Source organism: Sebastes umbrosus, chromosome 7, assembly GCF_015220745.1.
Source record: "Sebastes umbrosus isolate fSebUmb1 chromosome 7, fSebUmb1.pri, whole genome shotgun sequence".
Taxonomy (NCBI): Eukaryota; Metazoa; Chordata; class Actinopteri; order Perciformes; family Sebastidae; genus Sebastes; species Sebastes umbrosus.
In genome coordinates this window covers 8,520,908-8,541,529 of record NC_051275.1, presented here as the reverse complement: position 1 = coordinate 8,541,529, position 20,622 = coordinate 8,520,908, and the positions used below count along the sequence as shown (strand labels likewise).

The 20,622-nt window shown below is 40.1% G+C and overlaps 1 protein-coding gene across 2 annotated transcripts in view; it reads left to right on the top strand.

Annotated features, from left to right (window-relative positions):
• The first annotated feature begins 3,399 nt into the window (after nucleotides 1–3,399).
• The window catches only part of LOC119491414 (sorting nexin-19-like), a 49,659-nt gene continuing 32,436 nt past the window's right edge, over nucleotides 3,400–20,622 (top strand). The window contains exons 1-11 of one of the 2 annotated variants that reach the window (XM_037775443.1): nucleotides 3,400–3,475; nucleotides 4,665–4,956; nucleotides 5,139–5,333; nucleotides 6,912–8,153; nucleotides 9,844–10,042; nucleotides 10,322–10,422; nucleotides 10,534–10,653; nucleotides 11,490–11,614; nucleotides 13,240–13,333; nucleotides 13,448–13,607; nucleotides 16,616–16,745. In XM_037775443.1, the coding sequence (XP_037631371.1) occupies nucleotides 4,696–4,956; nucleotides 5,139–5,333; nucleotides 6,912–8,153; nucleotides 9,844–10,042; nucleotides 10,322–10,422; nucleotides 10,534–10,653; nucleotides 11,490–11,614; nucleotides 13,240–13,333; nucleotides 13,448–13,607; nucleotides 16,616–16,745 (2,627 nt within the window). In that variant the 5' untranslated portion in view covers nucleotides 3,400–3,475; nucleotides 4,665–4,695. Of the gene's footprint in view, nucleotides 3,476–3,495; nucleotides 3,651–4,664; nucleotides 4,957–5,138; nucleotides 5,334–6,911; nucleotides 8,154–9,843; nucleotides 10,043–10,321; nucleotides 10,423–10,533; nucleotides 10,654–11,489; nucleotides 11,615–13,239; nucleotides 13,334–13,447; nucleotides 13,608–16,615; nucleotides 16,746–20,622 lie in introns of those variants that run through there. The other variant, XM_037775444.1, reaches the window with a different exon arrangement.

Here is a 20,622-nt window from a genome sequence, read left to right as displayed (position 1 = left end):
CTAATTACCTCACATTATTATTATTATTAGTAGAACATGCATTTCCTGCTGAAAATGTGTTGGAATGCTGACAGTTGAAATTAATTGCAAAGCATTGCTGAAAATATGGAGCTGTATTGTAAAACGGGCAGTTGAAAGCTAAACTGCATGACCCACAAAAAAAAGAGCTGAAATACATTACTCGAACAGCAGGAAGCTACAGTATACTACAATACTGTCAAAGGTAGTAGATAAAATTAATTAACGTGTTATACAGAAAGTAGTGTTCAGCTGGAATAAACTTTTAGAATTATAAGTATTTGTCAGAAAGTAGTATTATTAGTAGTAGTATTAGTAGTAGTAGCAGAATGAGCAGCAGCAGTAGTAGTAGTAGAAGCAATAGGAACAGCAGCAGGAGCAGTAGTATTAGTAGCAGTATTAGTAGTAGTAGTAGTAGTAGTAGTAGCAGAAGGAGCAGGAGCAGTAGTAGAGACAGTAGGAACAGCAGCTGGAGCAGTATTAGTAGTATTAGTAGCAGCAGCAGCAGTAGTGGCAGTAGCAGTATTAGTAGCTAGAACCTTTAAAACTGTAAGTCCCTAGACAGAAAATAGAAGATAGAGTTACTCTTTAGAGATTTTATTTTGAAAAAAAAAATACAGTCAGACAGAAAACTCAAAATGTGTTTCTGAGTCAAAATGACTCAAAATGATGAAGCGAGTGACATACACACATATACAGACGTAGGCAAAGTTGTTGGTACCCTTCCGTTAAAGAGAGAAAAACCCACAATGGTCACTGAAATAACTTGAAACTGACAAAAGTAATAATAAATAAAAATTTACTGAAAATTAACTAATGAAAATCAGACATTGTTTTTGAATTGTGGTTCAACAGAATCATTTTAAAAAACAAACTAATGAAACTGGCCTGGACAAAAATGATAGTACCCTTAACTTAATATTTTGTTGCACAACCTTTCGAGGCAATCACTGCAATCAAGTGATTTCTGTAACTCTCAATGAGACTTCTGCACCTGCTGACAGGTATTTTGGCCCACTCCTCGTGAGCAAACTGCTCCAGCTGTCTCAGGTTTGAAGGGTGCCTTCTCCAGACTGCATGTTTCAGCTCCTTCCACAGATGTTCAATAGGATTTAGATCAGGGCTCATAGAAGGCCACTTCAGAATAGTCCAATGTTTTGTTCTTAGTCATTCTTGGGTGTTTTTAGCTGTGTTTTGGGTCATTATCCTGTTTGAGGACCCATGACCTGCAACTGAGACCAAGCTTTCTGACACTGGGCAGCACATTTCGCTCCAGAATGCCTTGATAGTCTTGAGATTTCATTGCACCCTGCACAGATTCAAGACACCCTGTGCCAGATGCAAAAAAGCAGCCCCATAACATAACCGAGCCTCCTCCATGTTTCACATTAGGTACAGTGTTCTTTTTTTTGGATGCTTCATCTCTTCGTCTGTGAACATAGAGCTGATGTGACTTGCCAAAAAGCTCCAGTTTTGTCTCATCTGTCCAAAGGACATTCTCCCAGAAGCTTTGTGGCTTGTCAATATGCATTTTGGAAAATTCCAGTCTCGCTTTTTTATGATTTGCGTCCTCCTCGGTCGTCTTCCATTAAGTCCACTTTGGCTCAAACAGCGATGGATGGTGCGATCTGACACTGATGTACCTTGACCTTGGAGTTCACCTCTAATCTCTTTGGAAGTTGTTCTGGGCTCTTTGGTTACCATTCGTATTATCCGTCTCTTCGATTTGTCATCAATTTTCCTCTTGCGGCCACGTCCAGGGAGGTTGGCTACAGTCCCGTGGACCTTAAACTTCTGAATAATATGTGCAGCTGTAGTCACAGGAACATCAGGCTGCTTAGAGACGGTCTTATAGCCTTTACCTTTAACATGAAGGTCTATAATTTTCTTTCTAATCTCCTGAGACAACTCTCTCCTTAGCTTTCTGTGGTCCATGTTCAGTGTGGTACACACCATGACACCAAACAGCACAGTGACTACTTTTCACCCTTTAAATAGGCAGACTGACTGATTACAAGTTTGAAGATACCTGTGATGCTAATTACAGGACACACCTTAGTTTAATATGTCCCTATGGTCACATTATTTTACATCTTTTCTAGGGGTACCATCATTTTTTGTCCAGGTCAGTTTCATTAGTTTGTTTTTTAAAATGATTCTGTTGAACCACAATTCAAAAACAACAGCTGATTTTCATTAGTTAATTTTCAGTGAATTTTTATTTATTATTACTTTTGTCAGTTTCAAGTTATTTCAGTGACTATTGTGGGTTTTTCTCTCTTTAACGGAAGGGTACCAACAACTTTGCCTACGTCTGTATATATATATGTGTGTATGTGAAAGTCACATACACACATATATATATGTCACATATACAAGTCATATATGTCACATATACAAGTCACATATACATATATATATATATATATATATATATGTCACATATACAAGTCATATATGTCACATATACAAGTCACATATACAGTACATATATATATGTGTGTGTCTGTATGGTGTATCTGTATCTGTACACACAGAGACTGTGTGTGTAACTGTACAGTCCATGGTATGTAAGCATTAAGCTGTTATAAATTAAGGTTTATATTGATTTAAAAAAATCCTTCATTTATTACAATATACACAACTTTAATGTTATAATAGGGTAGGAAGGTGGACTATTATTTTAATGTTTGCAGCTTTGATAAGAGTTTAGCAATCTCCGTTGGTTTTGGTACTGCGCACGTCTAAAACTGCTGTTGTTGAAGTCACACGTGTGTAAACTAAACAATGGGCTACAAGTATGTAAACTAACAGTATACCTATAAGTTCACTTGTAGTATAGTTCATATTATATATTACAGTACAAAATACAACTTGAATGTAAACTGGTTGTGCACTCAAAGTACACTACTCTATTTAAAGTATACTAAAAAAGTACTTTTATAAACTAAAAATGGGACAATTTAGTCCCAAGAAATATCGAAGTAGTACACTTACAAGTATACTACAAGTACATTGATATCACTATACTTATTACATAAAGTACACTTGGTAATATACTTAAGTTTACTTGATAAAATAAACTTGAAGTATAGTTCCTTTTTGCAAGGGTTGTTCAACACCAGCATTTTATCATCATAAAACCACATATCCCATGAGTCTTAGCTGCTTACAAAGCCTCATGGGAGCTGTAGTTATTGAATGCCAACAAAACAATCCGCGACTTATCTTTCTAAAGTGACATAAGGTCACAATTGTAGGTAATTTTCCCTTTTCTGACAACCTAATTCTCCCACTTCCAAAGCATTATCGGGCTGCGTAGGAGCCACGGGGATGAGTTCTCATTTGAACTTGACGTCATCACGTCATCATGATACAGGAAGTAAACAAAGCAGCCGGAGCTGCTGCTGCCTGTCGTCATGAGACCTCCCATCCCGTGCCATGACAGCTCCTGCAGGTTAGATATATCTCTCCTTTATCTAAATAGATAGATAGGGAAATGTTTACTAACGAAAGGACGTTGCACTGTGTTGTGTAAAGTAGCTAGTATCTATAACGTTAGCTGTAATACTTCATCCTCGGGTCCTCTAGCCTACCGCTGCGTACCTCAACTAGAAATGTACCAATTTAAGGTCGGTGTGATTACTGGCAAAGACTGACGTCTCACGGGAACTTATCGTATACTTCAAACAAATATCTAGACTCTTCTCTTTAATCCGGCATGAATAAAGTACGTCAAAAAGCAATATTGTCATTAATATGTGGACTTGTAGGCCCCCGCTTTTCATTTCATCACGTTAACGTGATTTAACCGCGGAGGGCGGAGACGGAGGAAGTCTCTCTTACACGTCTATAAAGTAGATGTTATGTTGAAATATATTGCTCCAGGTCGAATAACCTGTATGCCGAATGCTCTTCTGTTACATGTAGTGGAGTCAGTAAGCTCTTAAACCCATATTTATGTGGTTAAATACGTGCCATGCAGCGAATGAACAGTAAATTGTGACATTTGTGAGTGGAGTCTGGTGCTGCGTTTTCTCACCAGAACAGATAACGGTATTTATCGGATCTATATTTAGTCAAACACGTTACCTAGCTGGGAGAGGTTATTTAGTAGAACTGATAAATACAGATAAACTAATGATAATGGTGTGACTGAACATTAACTGGGTAACGTTAATAGATAGTCAAGCAATACATCATACAAACTGATGTTAGCAGCTGGCATCATATACATCATGAGGTCAACTGCAGTTACAGTAATATGAAGCAGTGTTTTATAACACTAGTTAAGTATAATACACCTGGTTTTAATGCCTTATTAGTTTAGCGTTGGTTGATAGTGATGTTGCATATTGCCAAGTATCTACATCTGTTTTAATTAAACTACACAGATGTTCTAAAGCCTGAAAACAGAGCCATGAGGAGGTGCAGAAGTCTAGTTTTCTCTCAGAACACTTGAATTACAATATGCTGAAAGGTTATTATGGAATATTTGCCCAATGATGCAAACAAATATACTGCCTACTGCCACTTTAATCTGACCATGCATTCTTTGCAAGACATGCTGATAACTTACTGACATCCATGCAGCTTCTCAGCCAATTTTTAACATTATACATTATCTGTGTTCTCCACTGATTTAGTTTCTCAAGGTGAGATGTTGCCCTGGCATGCATGATCTCCACATTTCTTCCTGAGTGTGTCAAGCCAGACAGTAACCCCCACAGTGCCATGGCTGAGGTGTTGGGACAAAGGAGCTTGTTGGGCTTTGGTGTGGTGTTGGCATGGCTGGTGCTGTTCCACCTGCTGGTCAACATCTGGCTGCTGTGCGTGTTCACTAGCCTGCTGGTGGTGCTCGGTGGCTGGCTCGGCTCGCAGGCCGTCCTGGAGTCCAACAGTGTGGTTCACCTGGAGAGGTTTATCACCCTGGAGGAGGTAAGTGTACATTTACCTGTGGTTTACAGTTCCAGTGTTAGTTTCACTTTGACATGATCGTAAAAGTTTTATTATGTTTCTGGGCTAAGATAATGTTATCCTTGCTTGCTTTTGGGAAACAAGGTCCCATATCACTCCAGTATCACCTACTGTACACCTATTTTGTCATTGCTAAATTGTAGATTCCACCGTCTGTGGAGGATGAGCATCACTTGGACAAGGAGATCCACAACACAGTGAGGAAAATCATCAGGGACTTTGTCACCTCCTGGTACTCCACTGTGGCCTCTGAGAGTGGTTTTGAAATAGAGGTTCAAGAGGCCATGATCTCTATGGCCATGCAGCTGAAAATACGCGCAAGACAGCTTGACAGAAAGGTACTTTGATTAAAGAGATCAATGTTGGAGCTTTTGCATAGTGTTGCTGTGTGCTTGCCTGCACTTTGTGTAAACAGGTCATGGTCGGCTTTCTGCATTGACCAGATTTCTTAAACGCCATGTCAGTTCTGTTCAATTTGGAAAGGCGTTTAAGAGATAAAAGTTTACCGCAGCTCGATTTTCTGCTTCTACCTATAATGCTTCATGAGTGTTGATACATGTATCAATAAACATGAGGTATTCAGGGATTTTACTGGCTCAAGATGAGGCAACAGTGATATTTCACCGGTAACCTGTGGAAATAATGATGCAGTATATTGTGTTGATTTTCATAGCCATATTACCCCATCCACACTGCCAACTACCCTAACCTATTAATAATATAAAGAATGGGCTATCATAGAGATTATAGGGGAACAAAGAAATCACATAATAAGTAGATAAATAAATAAATGAATGTACCATAGGACGGCTCTGAACCCAGTTCGTCCCAGTGCCTAAAGATATATACACCTATGAAAAACAATTTAAAAAATCTATTTGAAAAGTATGTTAGCTGTAATACTTCGATCCTTGGGTCCTAGCTTAACGCTGTATACCTCTAGCCAAAAATGTACCAATTTAAGGTAGGTACGATTATTGGTATTGGTATGATTATAATACTAACATCTCACAGGACATTATTGTATACCTCAAACAAATATCTAGGATCTTCTCTTTATTTCACCATGAATACAGTACATCAAAAAGCAATTGTGTCATTAATATTTCGACTTATAGGCCCCCGCTTTTATTTTTTTTCCAGTTCCACTAACTTACTAACGTTAGCTAACGTTAATGTAATTACACCGTGGAAGGTGGAGACGGAGGAAGTCTTACTCTTAAAACGTCTATATAGTAGATATTATGTTGAAATATATTGCTCCACAAATAACCAATATGCTGAATGTTCTTCTGTTGTATGTAATGGAGTCAATAAGTTCTTAAAACCATGTTTACTCAGCGTATACGTGCCATGCAACAAATAAACAGTAAATTATCAAATTTTTGAGTGGGGTCTGGTGCTGCGTTTTCTCACCAGAACAGATAACGGTATTTTTCGGGGCTATCTTTAGTCAAACACGTTACCTAGCTGGGCGAGGTTATTAGAAACTGATAAATACAGATAAACTGATAATAATGGTGTGACTGAATATTAGCTGGGTAACGTTAATGGTAGTAATAATAAATAAATAAATGAATGTACCGTAGGACAGCTCTGAACCTAATTCGTCCCAGTGCCTATAGATATATACACCTATGGAAAACAATTTAAAAATCTATATGAAAAATAAAAAATCTCTAAAGAAATGAGGAGAACATTTTGTAACTGCGGAAGTCCATGCTTTGACAGCATATTGCTTCGTCCCACGTATTCTGCTTATGAAAAAAATATAGCCATTAAATATGGTTGAGAGGATGTGGGGATTCCCATCATGCAGCAAACAGTTTTTTTGCAGCAGTCAAACCAGACTTACTCAGTAAGTTGCTTGTAAAAGAACTTTAATGAGACATTTGTAACTCTTTGAATCACTGCAGGAGCTGACCCAGAGGATTCTAGATATGTTTGGCTGCCACCTGCAGGACTACATGAAAGCCAAGGAGCTGGTGGCCGAGCAGCAGAAGCCTCTGAAAGTGAAGTGGAGCAGTGAGGCCGAGCAGTTGTGGAAAGCGTATTCCACGGTTACCACGCCTCATCTCGCCATGACCAGTGACACAATGGAGGTCAACTACACCAGAGCGGTTGTAGATATGTTGCTGCATGTTTTGGTGCCACCACCTCACTTGGAGAGCCGCACTGGACGGTTCGTTGTCGGAGAGCTCATCACCTGCAATGTTCTGCTCCCTCTTATCGCTAAACTGTCCGACCCTGACTGGTTAAACATTCTCATGATCGAAATATTCAGCAAGTCCAGTAAACCGCAGGAGCCAATCACAACAGAGTCGCTGGCTTCGTCACCGCCGCTACAGCCACCGCCTGCTGAATCAGAGCTCGCTCCGCTACAAGAGACAATGCATGCACCTCAAAAGACTAATGAAGTTCCTACACTAAGAGCTGTGACTGAAACGGTCAGTGACGCAGAAATGGCCACGCCTGAGCTTGCCAGCTATGATGTGATTGACTCAGAGGAGGTGGACTCTCCACAGATCATCACTGAAGAAGAAGACCCTACTCTGCCCTTTTTAAGGCATTACATGAGAGGAAGCAAGTCAAACCCGTTTTACCAGGAAAATGACTCTGACCTGGATTCTCCTTCGGCTGACTATAAACTAAGTTCCCTTGATTCCCTGGTATTGATAGGCCAAGAAGAGGGCCTGTATGACAGACAGAAAGAATATGCCTTGTCTGTTGATGACAGTAATGGTGTGGACTTGGAGGATGTTAGCCCCAGTCTAGTGGATGGCTCCTGTCCCAAAGTCCTGGTGAATTCAGAACCAGTAGTGCATCCTAATGGCTGCAACCCCTCATCAGTTAGGAGAGCAGAAGGGATTCTTAGTAACAGCAGCCTCCAAGACCTAGAGAGGGAGGGCAGCTCCCCTTCAGTAAACCCAGCCAGAGAGCTCCTTCTGGCAGTAGAACAGACTGGGCTGGGGAACCCCAATGAGCTGACTGTAGTCAGTCCGTGTCAGGTGTCTTCCCCTATAGCGTCGTTCAGTTTTGAGCCCCTCAGCAGCCCCGATGGACCAGTCATCATCCAGAACCTCCGCATCTCTGGCACCATCACAGCTAAGGAACACCGTGGCACCGGCTCACACCCCTACACTCTGTACACTATCAAAGTAAGGAGATGACATAATCTATATCTGTTTTTCTCTTCATTATTCATTATTCTGTGTAATACTGTACTTTTCCAGGTGCAACATGTCAGCATGATTATCTTTGTAATCCAGTTGTTCTATGGTGTGCACATCTAGCAACACTAAGCTAACGCAAGGCCCAATGATTACAACGCAAAGACAAGTTTAAAAGTTACATATAAAGAATTGTTAAAGGTGCTTTATACAATATCCAGAACATCAATATAGCAGAAACAACTATTTGCTTTGTAAAGATAAAGAGGAGTAATGTCTACCTGAACAGAGAATGAAGTCACTCTCCCTCTGTTGTTGTAATTCCAGCTTCAATGTGCTTTGTTTACATAGTCGGGCCGGCCACACGTGCCTTTTAGTGCTTTAGTGCTCTGCACTGCGCTCATACGGCAGTTACATCTGATAACGCCGTCCCGACAAACAGCGTCATCGCAGAAGTGTAGCGCCCACCCTCCGGTTCCGACCCAGGTTAAAGTTTCAGTAGGCAGAATTTTTTTGGCATCACTGGGCAAAAATTCCATAATAACCTTTCAGCAAATTGTATTTCAAGTGTTCTGAGAGATAACTAGACTTCTGCAACTCCTCATGGTTCTGTTTTCAGGCTTTAAAAAATCTAGCCTGTGACGGGAGACTTTGACCAATCACAGGTCATTTCAGAGAGAGCATTCCTGTTGGTTGTGCTACGGCTGGTGGGCGGTGCTTGGTATTTCCTCAACAGATCTCAACATGGCTGAGTCACAAACTTTCTGATGTTACAGCTAAACAGTACACTACAAGATGTTTCTGAAAACATTTGAGGCGAGAAATAGGCATTACAGTAACAGAATATTGATTCATATTTGATCAGCGCTGCCTAGTTTGACCATTTGGTTGGAGTTCGCGAGAGACTGACAGCTACTCAGAGACGGCAGCTGGACGGCAGACTCCAGATCAGCTCTGACTGGTTGTTTTTTGTTCAACAAATGTTTTCAGAATAATCTTGTAGTGTACCGTTTAGCTGTAAAATGAGAAAGTTTGTGACCTGGCAGCCTTGTTGAGATCTGTTGAGGAAATACCAAGCAACGCCCACTAGCCGGAGCACAGCCAATAGGAACGCTCTCTCTGTGAAATGACCTGTGATTGTGATGATTATTATGCAATTTTTTCCCAGTGATGCCAAAAACGTTCTGCCTACTGAAGCTTTAAATTCAGCTCAAAGAGATTGAAAATGAGAGATTACCAAATGGAAATAAGAGATATCAATATGGAACTGAAAATAGTGATTTAACTCTTTTGAATTTCTGTTTTCATTTTCAAAATAATTTGTAATAATCTTCAACATCATCTTTTAATGTAATCATAACATTTTAAATTGAGTGAAACAAATCATTCATATCAGAATTGATCTCTAATGTTGACATTTTGGACAGACTGTTGCATATTTCAGCATTATTATCGTCCTTCGTTTCAATGGAGAGTTTGTTTGTCTTAAAAATGGTGAAATTGGCCAACTATGTTGAAGATTGGTACGATGATATATTACTGACAGTTTGAATACACAAATATCAACATAAGACCTTAAGACATTTTATAAACTGTGTCACAAACAGCAATATGTGACACACAATATAAATCATGACAGGAATTTGCGAGTCTCATACTTTGTTGTGTTGGATTTCAGTATGAGACAGCGATGGGCTGTGAGACCCCAGGAAGCATCCAGCCTGGCTCTGAGGAGGCTGAAGTTGTTCTCCCAGGTGGTGAGAACACATCTCCCGTTCAGTCGGTAGCCTATCACATGGTCAACAGACGATACAGCGAGTTCCTCAACCTGCAAACACGGCTGGAAGAAAAAACGGATCTACGGAAACTCATCAAAGGTAGGAAGGATGGACTTGATCATCTCATAGAGTTTTTGTGTATTTAAGTCAACATTTGAACCCCTGTGTTACCATTTGGAGCAGACCAGTGTGCACAGTGGCCTAGTTGGCTTTAGTCTGGCCAACTTGGAGAAATCCATGCATAGCCTACAAACAGACCTGGATTTAGTCTTGGTCATTACTTAAAAGATCGCTTAAAAGATTCAGTTTGATTGATGTTGATACTTGAGCCAACATCCAGGATTTTATTGTAATCTGAATAATCTGACTGTGTTTCAGGTGTGAAAGGTCCAAAGAAAGTATTTCCAGACATGCCGTTTGGAAACATGGATAGTGACAAGATAGAGGCCAGGAAAGGACTTCTGGAGACCTTTCTAAGGGTTAGTGGATTTATATTTGATGTATTAATTTAGTATTTTTCGGCCCAAAGTAACATTTGATGTTGTTTTTGATGTCTAAGGTTGTAACCAGCATTCTGTCCTCTTTCTCAGATACTCTGTGCCATCCCTGAAATAGCCAACAGCGAAGAGATGCAGGAGTTTCTGGCTCTCAATACAGACGCCAGGATTGCCTTTGTCAAGAAACCTTTCATTGTGTCACGCATAGACAAGGTTCAATCCTGAATATTTCATTATTGCACTAATACTTTGCCAACTAATACTTGACTTTATGATAAGCACATTGTATGTGTAGGAGGCAAATATTAGAAAGGACAAGTTAAATTCCATATTATAAGAAGTATGTTGTTAGACTGTGGTTGGTATTTGTGCCCCATGTGGCCAACCATAGCACTGAATAAATTGGCACCCGTTGGCGTCATAGGCTCAATCCCAATGTCCATACTTACAGACTCACCGACTTTGAGGCGCGTTACCGCAAAGTCTGTGAGGGTTTAGGGCTTTCCCACTGTCAAATCAAGTCCTTGAGGGCTCTCTTCCAGACATTTTGAGCCCTTTATGAACACTTTCCATAAGTCTGCATTTTGCAGACTTTGCCTGAGGGAATTACCCACAATTCATTGCATTGTGACATTAAACACAGGGTTACCACAGTTAGCAGGGGAAGCCCGGAGGCGTAAAAAAACAAAAACGGTAAACAAGGAGGACGGCAAATAGGTGTCCAGCCAAGCATATTGTTTTTCCAGTTTTTCAACAGGTTTTAAAATAGGTTACTTGTTCATTTCACAAGACAAAGTATAAGTTTATCTTCTTCTTTACTTTGGGTTGCCTCTGCATATAACAGAAGGAAGCCATATCAGTATATGTGGGGTAATTACTTTATTCAGACTGTGATGCAATGTCATAAACACATAATTTAACATGATAAAAACAATTTTTTTATGGTTGTACAATTATGTTTATATGCAAGATAAGTATGCCTAAATCTCTATTGGGTCCATGGTGACTTTGTACTGTTGCACATGGGTTATGTGTGTTTTTGTGTTTAGATTGTGGTGAATGCCATTGTGGACACCCTGAAGACAGCGTTTCCTCGTTCTGAACCTCAGAGCCCAACAGAGGATAATGAGGCAGAGATTGACGGAGTGAAAATAATTGTTGACAAGAAGAGCAAGTAAGACTCTAGAGATCCAGACCAACTTTTTTCCATATAAATGCCAAAAACACAAACCCGCTACGTTCACAGCTACAACGTTACTGCTGCCCACACACACAGGCACTCTCTATTAGTGTTAATTTCGTTAGCGAAAACTTTGACATAAATATGTTCGTCAGTGACCTTTCTTTCCAGGACTAAGACGAGACAATGACGTGACGACACCGACGTCATTAAACACTAACGGTGACGATATCAAACACGCAATGTTGTTGATGAAAAAAGACAAGACTAAAATGTAGTTTAAAAACATAAAAACTTTATAAAAGTCACTCTCTTCTCTCTCAAACAAACACACACAGCACGCTGCAGCGGCGGCGCTCAGTCCGTTTCTGTTCTTCAAGTCTCAAACCTCAATCCTGACAATTGTGCTACTATAATGCATAAACTTGGTTGTTTGCAGCTTGGGGCGGAGTTCGGTTGGTTGAGTAACGCTTATTTTGACATATTGGGCGGGCGGATTGGCTCTCATAACGGACCAGTGGGTGCGACTGAACCGTGCATCATTAATGAGCAGTCAGGAGGACTCAAACTAACTGCAAAGCTGCATTTTTAATCATTCAACCGGTGTTTTGCATCAGATAATGATAAGATAAAATTATTTGTGAAATAAGTTTGACTAAAATGACAGAAATGTTCAATATAATTTGATAACTAAACATGACTAAGATAAAATAAAAAAAATAGCTGAAATAATTAAAAGAGAAAACATTTTGATTAAAATCAAATTATTTACATTGACTAAAGCTACACTAAAACTATGAAGGATAAAAATGACTAAAATGTAACCTAAACTAATAAACATTTTGGTTTTAAGATTAAGACGAGGATTAAATCTAAAATATGTGTCAAAATTACTCTCTATGCTTTCTCTCTCTCTCTCTCTCTCTCTCTCTCTCTCTCTCTCTCTCTCTCTCTCTCTCTCTCTCTCTCTCGAACACTGACACTCGCAAATGCACACAAGCACACAACCTACGAGTTATTCCTTAAAGGAGTTTGGCGGCGTTCGCTACTTGTATAACACATTTTAGTTTTAAATGCATCTTAGAAATACACAATTCCCTGATGCTCAGGCCCGGCAGGGAGTTAACTTAGACACAGTGGGCCGCCGGGCTTGCAATACACTGACGGAAACCCTGCACCTTGAAGACTTCTCCTGCATGTTGATGTAACGTGTGTGTAGTTTCAAAGCAGAACGTGTGAAACTCAAATTCGGGCCCGTTTGTTGGTGGAACAGCCCGTGAGGGATCATGACTTGCATGGCTGGGGCTTGGGTTTGGGAGCACAGCGTGATACTCTGCGTGTATTATACTAGGGCTGCATGATTATGACCAAAATGATAATCACGATTAGTTAGATCACGGATATTCATTCATTTTAGGGACAAAATATTTTTGAAAAGAAAAGAGGCAGCATTTTATTTGTAGCAAAGAGTTGCATTGCATCTTATGGCCTGTTTTATCAAACTATACATGATGATTGTTACAGTGTGAAATCAGACTTGTGCAGTTTTAACGCAGGTTTTGTCTTTGGTTTTGTGTGTGTGTGTGTACGTGCATATTGATTTGTTTGTATGATCCCAGGTCTCGTCTGAAGTTCTCCAGTAAAAACATCCCCTTCATGAACGGCTCAGACATTAGACCTCCGGTTTTGTTCATTTGGGATCAAACTAGCACAGTAAGTAGTTGCTATGCACCACTGATATTTGCTGCTTCAGCAATCAAATGACTTTTTAGGGCTGATAATGTTTTTTCCTGGTTTTACTGCCTTCTCCTCTCTCTGTTCTCAAAGGTGTTTAGCGGGATGTCTTTGGGAGATTTGCAAGCCTTTGTCTCTGAACAAGAAAAACTGTCCATCAGAGTCGAGTCAGAGAGGGAGGACAGTCCAGCAATAAGAGAATTCGGAGGCTATCGGGGTGACATGTTGAGAGGAAAGCACAGTCAGGAACCTGGTAAGAACTAGGCAAGGGGATGAATTGTGACAATACGTATTCACTCTGTTTAATCTCAAGTTCAGTCAGGTTGCCTAATAGGTTTGGGCCGGTGTACATATTTTCAAACCGGTTTGATATTAAGCCAAACACTGGACCGGACTGGATTACAGAATTTTACCACTAGCACTTGACTATGACTTGCCCCAAACTGCATGTGATTATCATAAAGTGGGCATGTCTGTAAAGGGGAGACTCGTGGGTACACATAGAACCCATTTACATTCACATATCTTGAGATCAGAGGTCAAGCGATGGTTGGCACCAATCCAAATCCTTAGGTTTTCTAGATTCATTACCTTCATCCCACTACAATCTAAAAATCGCAAGGTTACGTTAAAGAAATTAGTGTCGTTAAAACAAATTTGCGTTATTATCGCATTAACTTTGACGGCCGTAGTCTAGACCAGTGGAGGAATCATCATACAGGTGATGACACTAGCAGTTAAGCTTCTATTACAAACAAAGCTGGTGCTGCAGTTAGATGGATCACCTTAAATGGATTTAATCAAATATTTGAATTTAGGTCAAATCCAGTTGTGAACTTGAATCTTAACCTCCTAATGTAGCCTCTCATTATCTCTGCAATCATCATGTCTGCTTGTCTGACTCTGGTTTGTCTGCTTTCGTTTTCCTTTGTGTCCGACCAACTCAGTGACTCACTGGCTGTTGTGTCTCCCTGCCTTCCTGTCTGCTTCACTCCACCACTTTCCATTCAGTATCTCACCACGATTACAGCGGGACTATCTGATGGAAACCAGCTTGTTCCATATTCCAGTCACTCATCAGATTCATCAGACCGGTTTCATATTTTGGCAACCCTTTGGCATGCTGCTGTAGCTGAAGAGACAAAAACACATGAAAGTGACTTGGTGTGATGGTCCCTTTTATTTCTCCTTTACAAACCTAAAGCTTCCTTTAGCACCCCGTTCACTGACATGGGTTAAAACTGCATAGGTGGTAATGTGAACGTGCATCTGAATGCAGCTTGGAAACTGCCATCTCTTTTCAGGATGGAAACTTAATTTAATGACGATGATGTTTTTTTTCTTATTATTTATCAGAAGACTTTTCTTTCTGTTCACTTTTTTTTACATTCGCACCACGTCACCTGAATTTTCTTTAAAAAATTCCTGCATACTAACAGGGAGCATTAAAAGAGTACTCTGCTGATTTCACATTGCATTCCTATAACATTGTCAGACTCCTGATGGACACTCAAAAACAGGATCAAAATGAATGCAGTGGAACCAGAGATATGGTCTTTTTTATCGCACACATTCCTCTTTGCACGATGAAGGGACCCGTGCCTAATGTTAGCCCTAACCCTAACCCTTAACTCTTATTTTTCATGTCTCTCTCCAACCACCATGTTGCACCATGTTGCATTATGTATCATCCCTGCTCCATCTTTCTCCATCACAGGGAATCGCCATAGGAAAAATGGATGATCTCCTTAACATCATATGGAAACTATCTCTGCATTTGCTTGACAGTGGAATGGGACGTTCCCTGAATCCAAATTGCATTTCTTCCTTGTTAGGCATCTGGTCATTGTCTTTTTGAAGGACTTTTTTTTTTTTTTCCAGAGAGTCAGGTTGAACGAAGGGTGAATTAATATTTATAAAGGTTACCAGACAATTCATTGAGAACTAATATGCTACTTTTCACAGCAGATGTCTGAATACGTTGATGTTTCAGTCAGTGCGTTTACAGTACATTTAAGCTTTATAAACAACCAAATACCTAATTGTGAAATTCATTCCGTACTAAATTAATAACACTAAATTTAAAGAATTTCGATTAGGGCTGTCAAAGTTAACGCAATAATAATGCGTTCCCGCCAATTCGTTTTAACGACACTAATTTCTTTAACGCATTAAAGCAACTCGTGATTTTTAACACACGTATCATATGAAACTACAAAACCTAAAAAATTCACTGGTACCAACCATGTCATATTAGCATGTCACAAAGGAGGCTAAATAACGCTCCAAACTTGCGCTAAATTTTGGTGAGGAAAAACTGGCATGACCTTTTTGAAAGTGGTTCCTTGACCTGAAAATGGGTTCTATGGGTATCCACGAGTCTCCCCTTTACAGACATGCCAACTTTATGATAATCACATGCAGTTTGGGGCAAGTCATAGTCAAGTCAGCACACTGACACACTGACAGGCTCGGCACCCGAGTATCGTGATAGTTTCGAATCGGGAGATAGGTGAATCGTCCCAGCCCTATTTGAGAGGCGGTTAGAAAAATAGTCTTATAGTTTAGTTAGTCACGGCAGCCGTGGTCATCTTGAATTCATGTCCGTTGTTGTGGACTCCAGTATCAGTTTTCACAGTGGGAAAAAAGTATCAAATATCTGTAAAGGATAAAACTGCAAACCTTTGACAGCCACCGTTCAACACTACAGAGAGGTGTGTGTTTGATTCTTAGAGGATTGTAAGTGGCCAGTCGACTTTTGATGCCATCAAAACTTTTCTGATCGGGCTTTTCACACTTAATACAATACATACAGTATATCCTACAGATAGCACTGGAAGGATTGTGCTAACCAAATGACTGTTTTGACTAAAAAACATGGCACATTTAGATGTAGTGGAGTGCTAGAATAAAAAAACAACAATCACACACAGCAGAACCAGCAGCATCTAACCACACGAGGGCAGTGTTAATAAATGTATGAAGTGGGGTGCTGATGAGATCACTGGACCTGCATGTTCATCAGATGCACACAGGAAAAAAAATGTATTTCTCTGAAACAGAATGTTTTAACATAAAACAACATAATGTTTGGTTTCAGATATATGTGCATGTCCCTCCATCTCTGTCTGTCAGGTGCTGCGGTTGCATCCAGTGCAGTATATTTTGAATATGGTATCTGATCTTTGCCTGTAACACAGTAATTATCTTGTCACAGTGATCATAGTGTTTTTATGTGTTTCTTGCATGTTGTGGGGACAGCATCTGAGACGGCACTGGCTGAGGTGGCTCTGAATATTATGTGTCTGCTGATGAAGGAGCAGTGGAGCTGGCTGTGCACTGAAAACATTCAGAAGACCATCAGGCTGCTGTTTGGGACCTTTATTAACAGGTGACATGCTACATTCATTTAACAGTCGCGGGATGCCACAAAAGTAACAGTTGTCTAACAGCAAACTTTAAAAAAAAAAAACGAAAAAAAAACAATTCCCCAGGAAGTTTTCAAAAGAGACAGACATAGAGCCAAAACATACTTAAAAGAAAAGAGATTTATATCAATGCATACAATGAATTAATCGAATAAAGTAAAATAAAAAACAAGTTAGAAATCTGCAAATGTAGACTTAAATCCATAGGCTTAGCCACCCTAATGATGGTGATGGTATGTTTTCCAGACTGATCGGCCGCCTGTCAGTCCAATACTTCCATCCAAAGTAAAATATGATAACAAGTGTAACTGCCATGATGTATAGATTAAAGTAATGCAACCAACAGATCACAGTTTTTCCTCGCCAAGATTTAGCGTAAGTTTACTTTGGAGAGTGGCAAGCTAGTATGCCATGGTTGGTGCCAATGGATTCCTTACTGGATTCCTTCCTTGGCATGAAGTGCCATGACAAGGGGCGCTGTGGTCTGACAAAGGTTGTGGACCACTTCTATAGTCAGCGCTGCATAGTAGAACGTTCCATGTTCTGTGCTGTATTGCCTCTTTGCTGCATACTAACAGTTGTGCATCATATTGATTTTTTTGTACTTTATAAGCACGACAGGCCGGTAGTATTGTGTACTGTTTAGAGAGGGTGTGGCCATGTGTGGACTTTGTCTTGGATTGCCTTTTGTTGTTTTTTTACTGTGTATGTTAAATTTCCTACCCACCCTGCAAACCGAGTTAATCAATCAATCAATCAATCAATCAATCAATCAATCAATCAATCAATCAATCAATCAATCAACATGTTCTAAATGTGAGCAGGTTAGTATACCAATGGTAGCATGGTAGCTTGTTAAAGTATTAGTATTTTGCCCATAACATGCAGAAGCTTCCAGAAGCACAGCTTAAACTGCTGAAAACTGAGTCGCATTATGAGCTTAATAAGTAAATGTAGGGTAGTATCACTTAAAATGACCTTTTTTAATGACATTGAAACATCCACAATTAAATTATTTCTAAACTCAGGCAATCACAGTGCCTTGTCATAGGGTTAAATGTAATACTAAATATGTTGTAGGTAGATCGCTCACCCACAATCCCTTTACATATCAGTCCTGTAAGTTTCCTTTTGCTTAAGGCGAGACGGTTCCCACAACTGAGCAAGGTATGTCTGTAAGGTATGTCTGGTCAGTGGTTGGTTGGTGGCAAACACATGGTATGTGAACTATAAGTAGACTGTGAAGGAGAGTTTAGGTATTTTTGTCAGCCTGGCAGCTTTACAGCATACAGCGAGTCCCAATGGTTTATGTCTGTGATTCCAAAATCTATTCAAAATACAATCAATAAATACATTTTTGATATTGTGATAAGGCTTTATTGGTCCCCAGGGGAAAATTCACAAGCTACCCAGCAAAGTAATAATATGTATAAATACATTTAAATTAGCTCCAATTTACCAGCTGCACTATTAAAGTGATGAACACATTAATGCATCAATAAATATAATCCAATAATATATTATTATTATTATAAATTTGGGACATTGTGCTTAATGAGTACTTTTACTTTTGGTTTGGTTTTCATTCTTAATTACAATGATGTTTATTTATGTAACATTGCTGAGACAAAACTTCAATTAGATGCTGTAGATACTTTGCCCATCGTCAGTGATGCTGATAACATTTTAATACAACTTGATATAGATCTTTACAAGTAAACCTGCCCAATGCTGCCCCAACAATGCAAATCATTTTTCTCTCCCTTTGACAACAGTTGCCCCTGAATGACTCTTAAAGTGCTTTTACAAGCTTTTTCTGCAGCAAAGAAGTGATGGAAAGTTCTACATAGCAGGGGGTGGCTGAGTCTGTGGACTCAGCCAGGTCAGGACATGAAAACACATGGTTCCCTAGTGGAGATTCCACAGAGAGGGCTGTTTATGAGCTGGATAGGGGACACTGGCTTATGTACAGTCATTAGTCAAGAGAGTTGATGCTTTGGACAAGGGTTGGTTATGAGCCTTTGCAGTGGTCCGTGTTTTAAGAGATCACGGGCGTCACGTTCCATGCAGTGTACCTATTAAACACTTAACAGAAAAGTGCCGATCAGAGAAGTTTGCTCTCACTTTTGGAATAGTATGTAAGCTTTTCACTATTACATTTAATCCAGTCTATGTGCATGCATGTATGCACAAAAAAAGAGTAATTGGTGAAATAAACCATTACCAAATTCTACAATCATTTAGAAAATATTTTTCTCATCATTTCTTCTTTGGAAAAAATCCATTATTTAAATCCTGATGAAAATGCTTCAACAGCGACACCTGCAGGGCCGAGGGGAAAAGGCAGTCTGTGTGTGTGAAGTGGTTGTGGGCACAGTGGGGGGTAGAGGAGGACGGGCACCTGCTGTTCTCCCTTGAGACAGGACCTCTCCTATCAATTCAATGCATTTCATTTTTTTTCGTGCTTATCTGTGATTGGCCAAAACACGTGAAATGACGCACCAAGGGAGGTTGTTACCAATCAACAACCAGCAGAATACAAGATTGACATTGCGTTTGTCCAATGATGATGTCCAAATGTCGTCTTCAATCTCTACCACTGTACGTGATGATCTGGCGGTAGAGTATTAGACAGCAGCTTATTAGGGAAAAAATTATAATGTGCAAATTGTGAACTACTTTTAAACACATAACGAAACAAATACTTTTTTATTTAGGCCTTTTATTGAGCTGTAGGTAACTACTAGTGTTAGCTAACGCAACAGTTAGCTTGTAATAGCAGCTCTGAAGAACTCGTGCAGCAGTACATCGCCCATACCGGGATCCAGTCCGGGAGTGCTGCACGCCACCATAGTTTCGCCGTGGGAGTGGATGGAGAGAGCACTGCTCGAACCTCGCTAATCGCTGTTCGGGCCTCTTCATCAGCTGTTCACCAGGTTGGACCCACAGTGGAGCTGCGTAGCTACGGAGCTATGGAGACATGCGGTGCGCTCACCCTGGACAGGATCGCTATGTGGGCAACGGACTGCTATACGGGCAGTTTACAGACAGGCTTCTAGTGACAGATTACAAACACAAGGTTTGTTCCCATCCTGAGGCTGAAGTGATTGATGTTTTTAAGTAATCTTGTAAGCCATTGCTAACACTTGTCAAACTTAAGTGCAAATTGCTTTCCAGATTAAAAAATTAGATTTACAGAATAATAATAAAAAATAAAAAATAATCCTGTTTAAGTACCGTGTATGTACACTCACCGGCCACTTTATTAGGTACAAGGTGTACCTAATAAAGTGTCCGGTGCTAGTACCGGGTGGTCTTCTGCTGCTGTAGCCCATCTGCTTCAAGGTTGGACGTGTTGTGCGTTCTGAGATGGTATTCTGCATACCTTGGTTGTAAGGAGTGGTTATTTGAGTTACTGTTGCCTTTCTGTCATCTCGAACCACTCTGCCCATTCTCCTCTGACCTCTGACATCAACAAGGCATTTCTGTCCACACAACTGCCGCGCACTGGATATTTTCTCTTTCGGACCATTCTCTGTAAACCCTAGAGATGGTTGTGCGTGAAAATCCCAGTAGATCATCAGTTTTTGAAATACTCAGACCAGCCCGTCTGGCACCAACAACCATGCCACGTTCAAACTCACTTAAATCCCCTTTCTTCCCCATTCTGATGCTCGGTTTGAACTTCAGCAAGTCGTCTCACCACGTCTAGATGCCTAAATGCATTGAGTTGCTGCCATGTGATTGGCTGATTAGCTATTTGTGTTAACAAGCAATTGAACAGGTGTGCCTAATAAAGTGGCCGGTGAGTGTATATGACAATACAAATTAGGAACATGC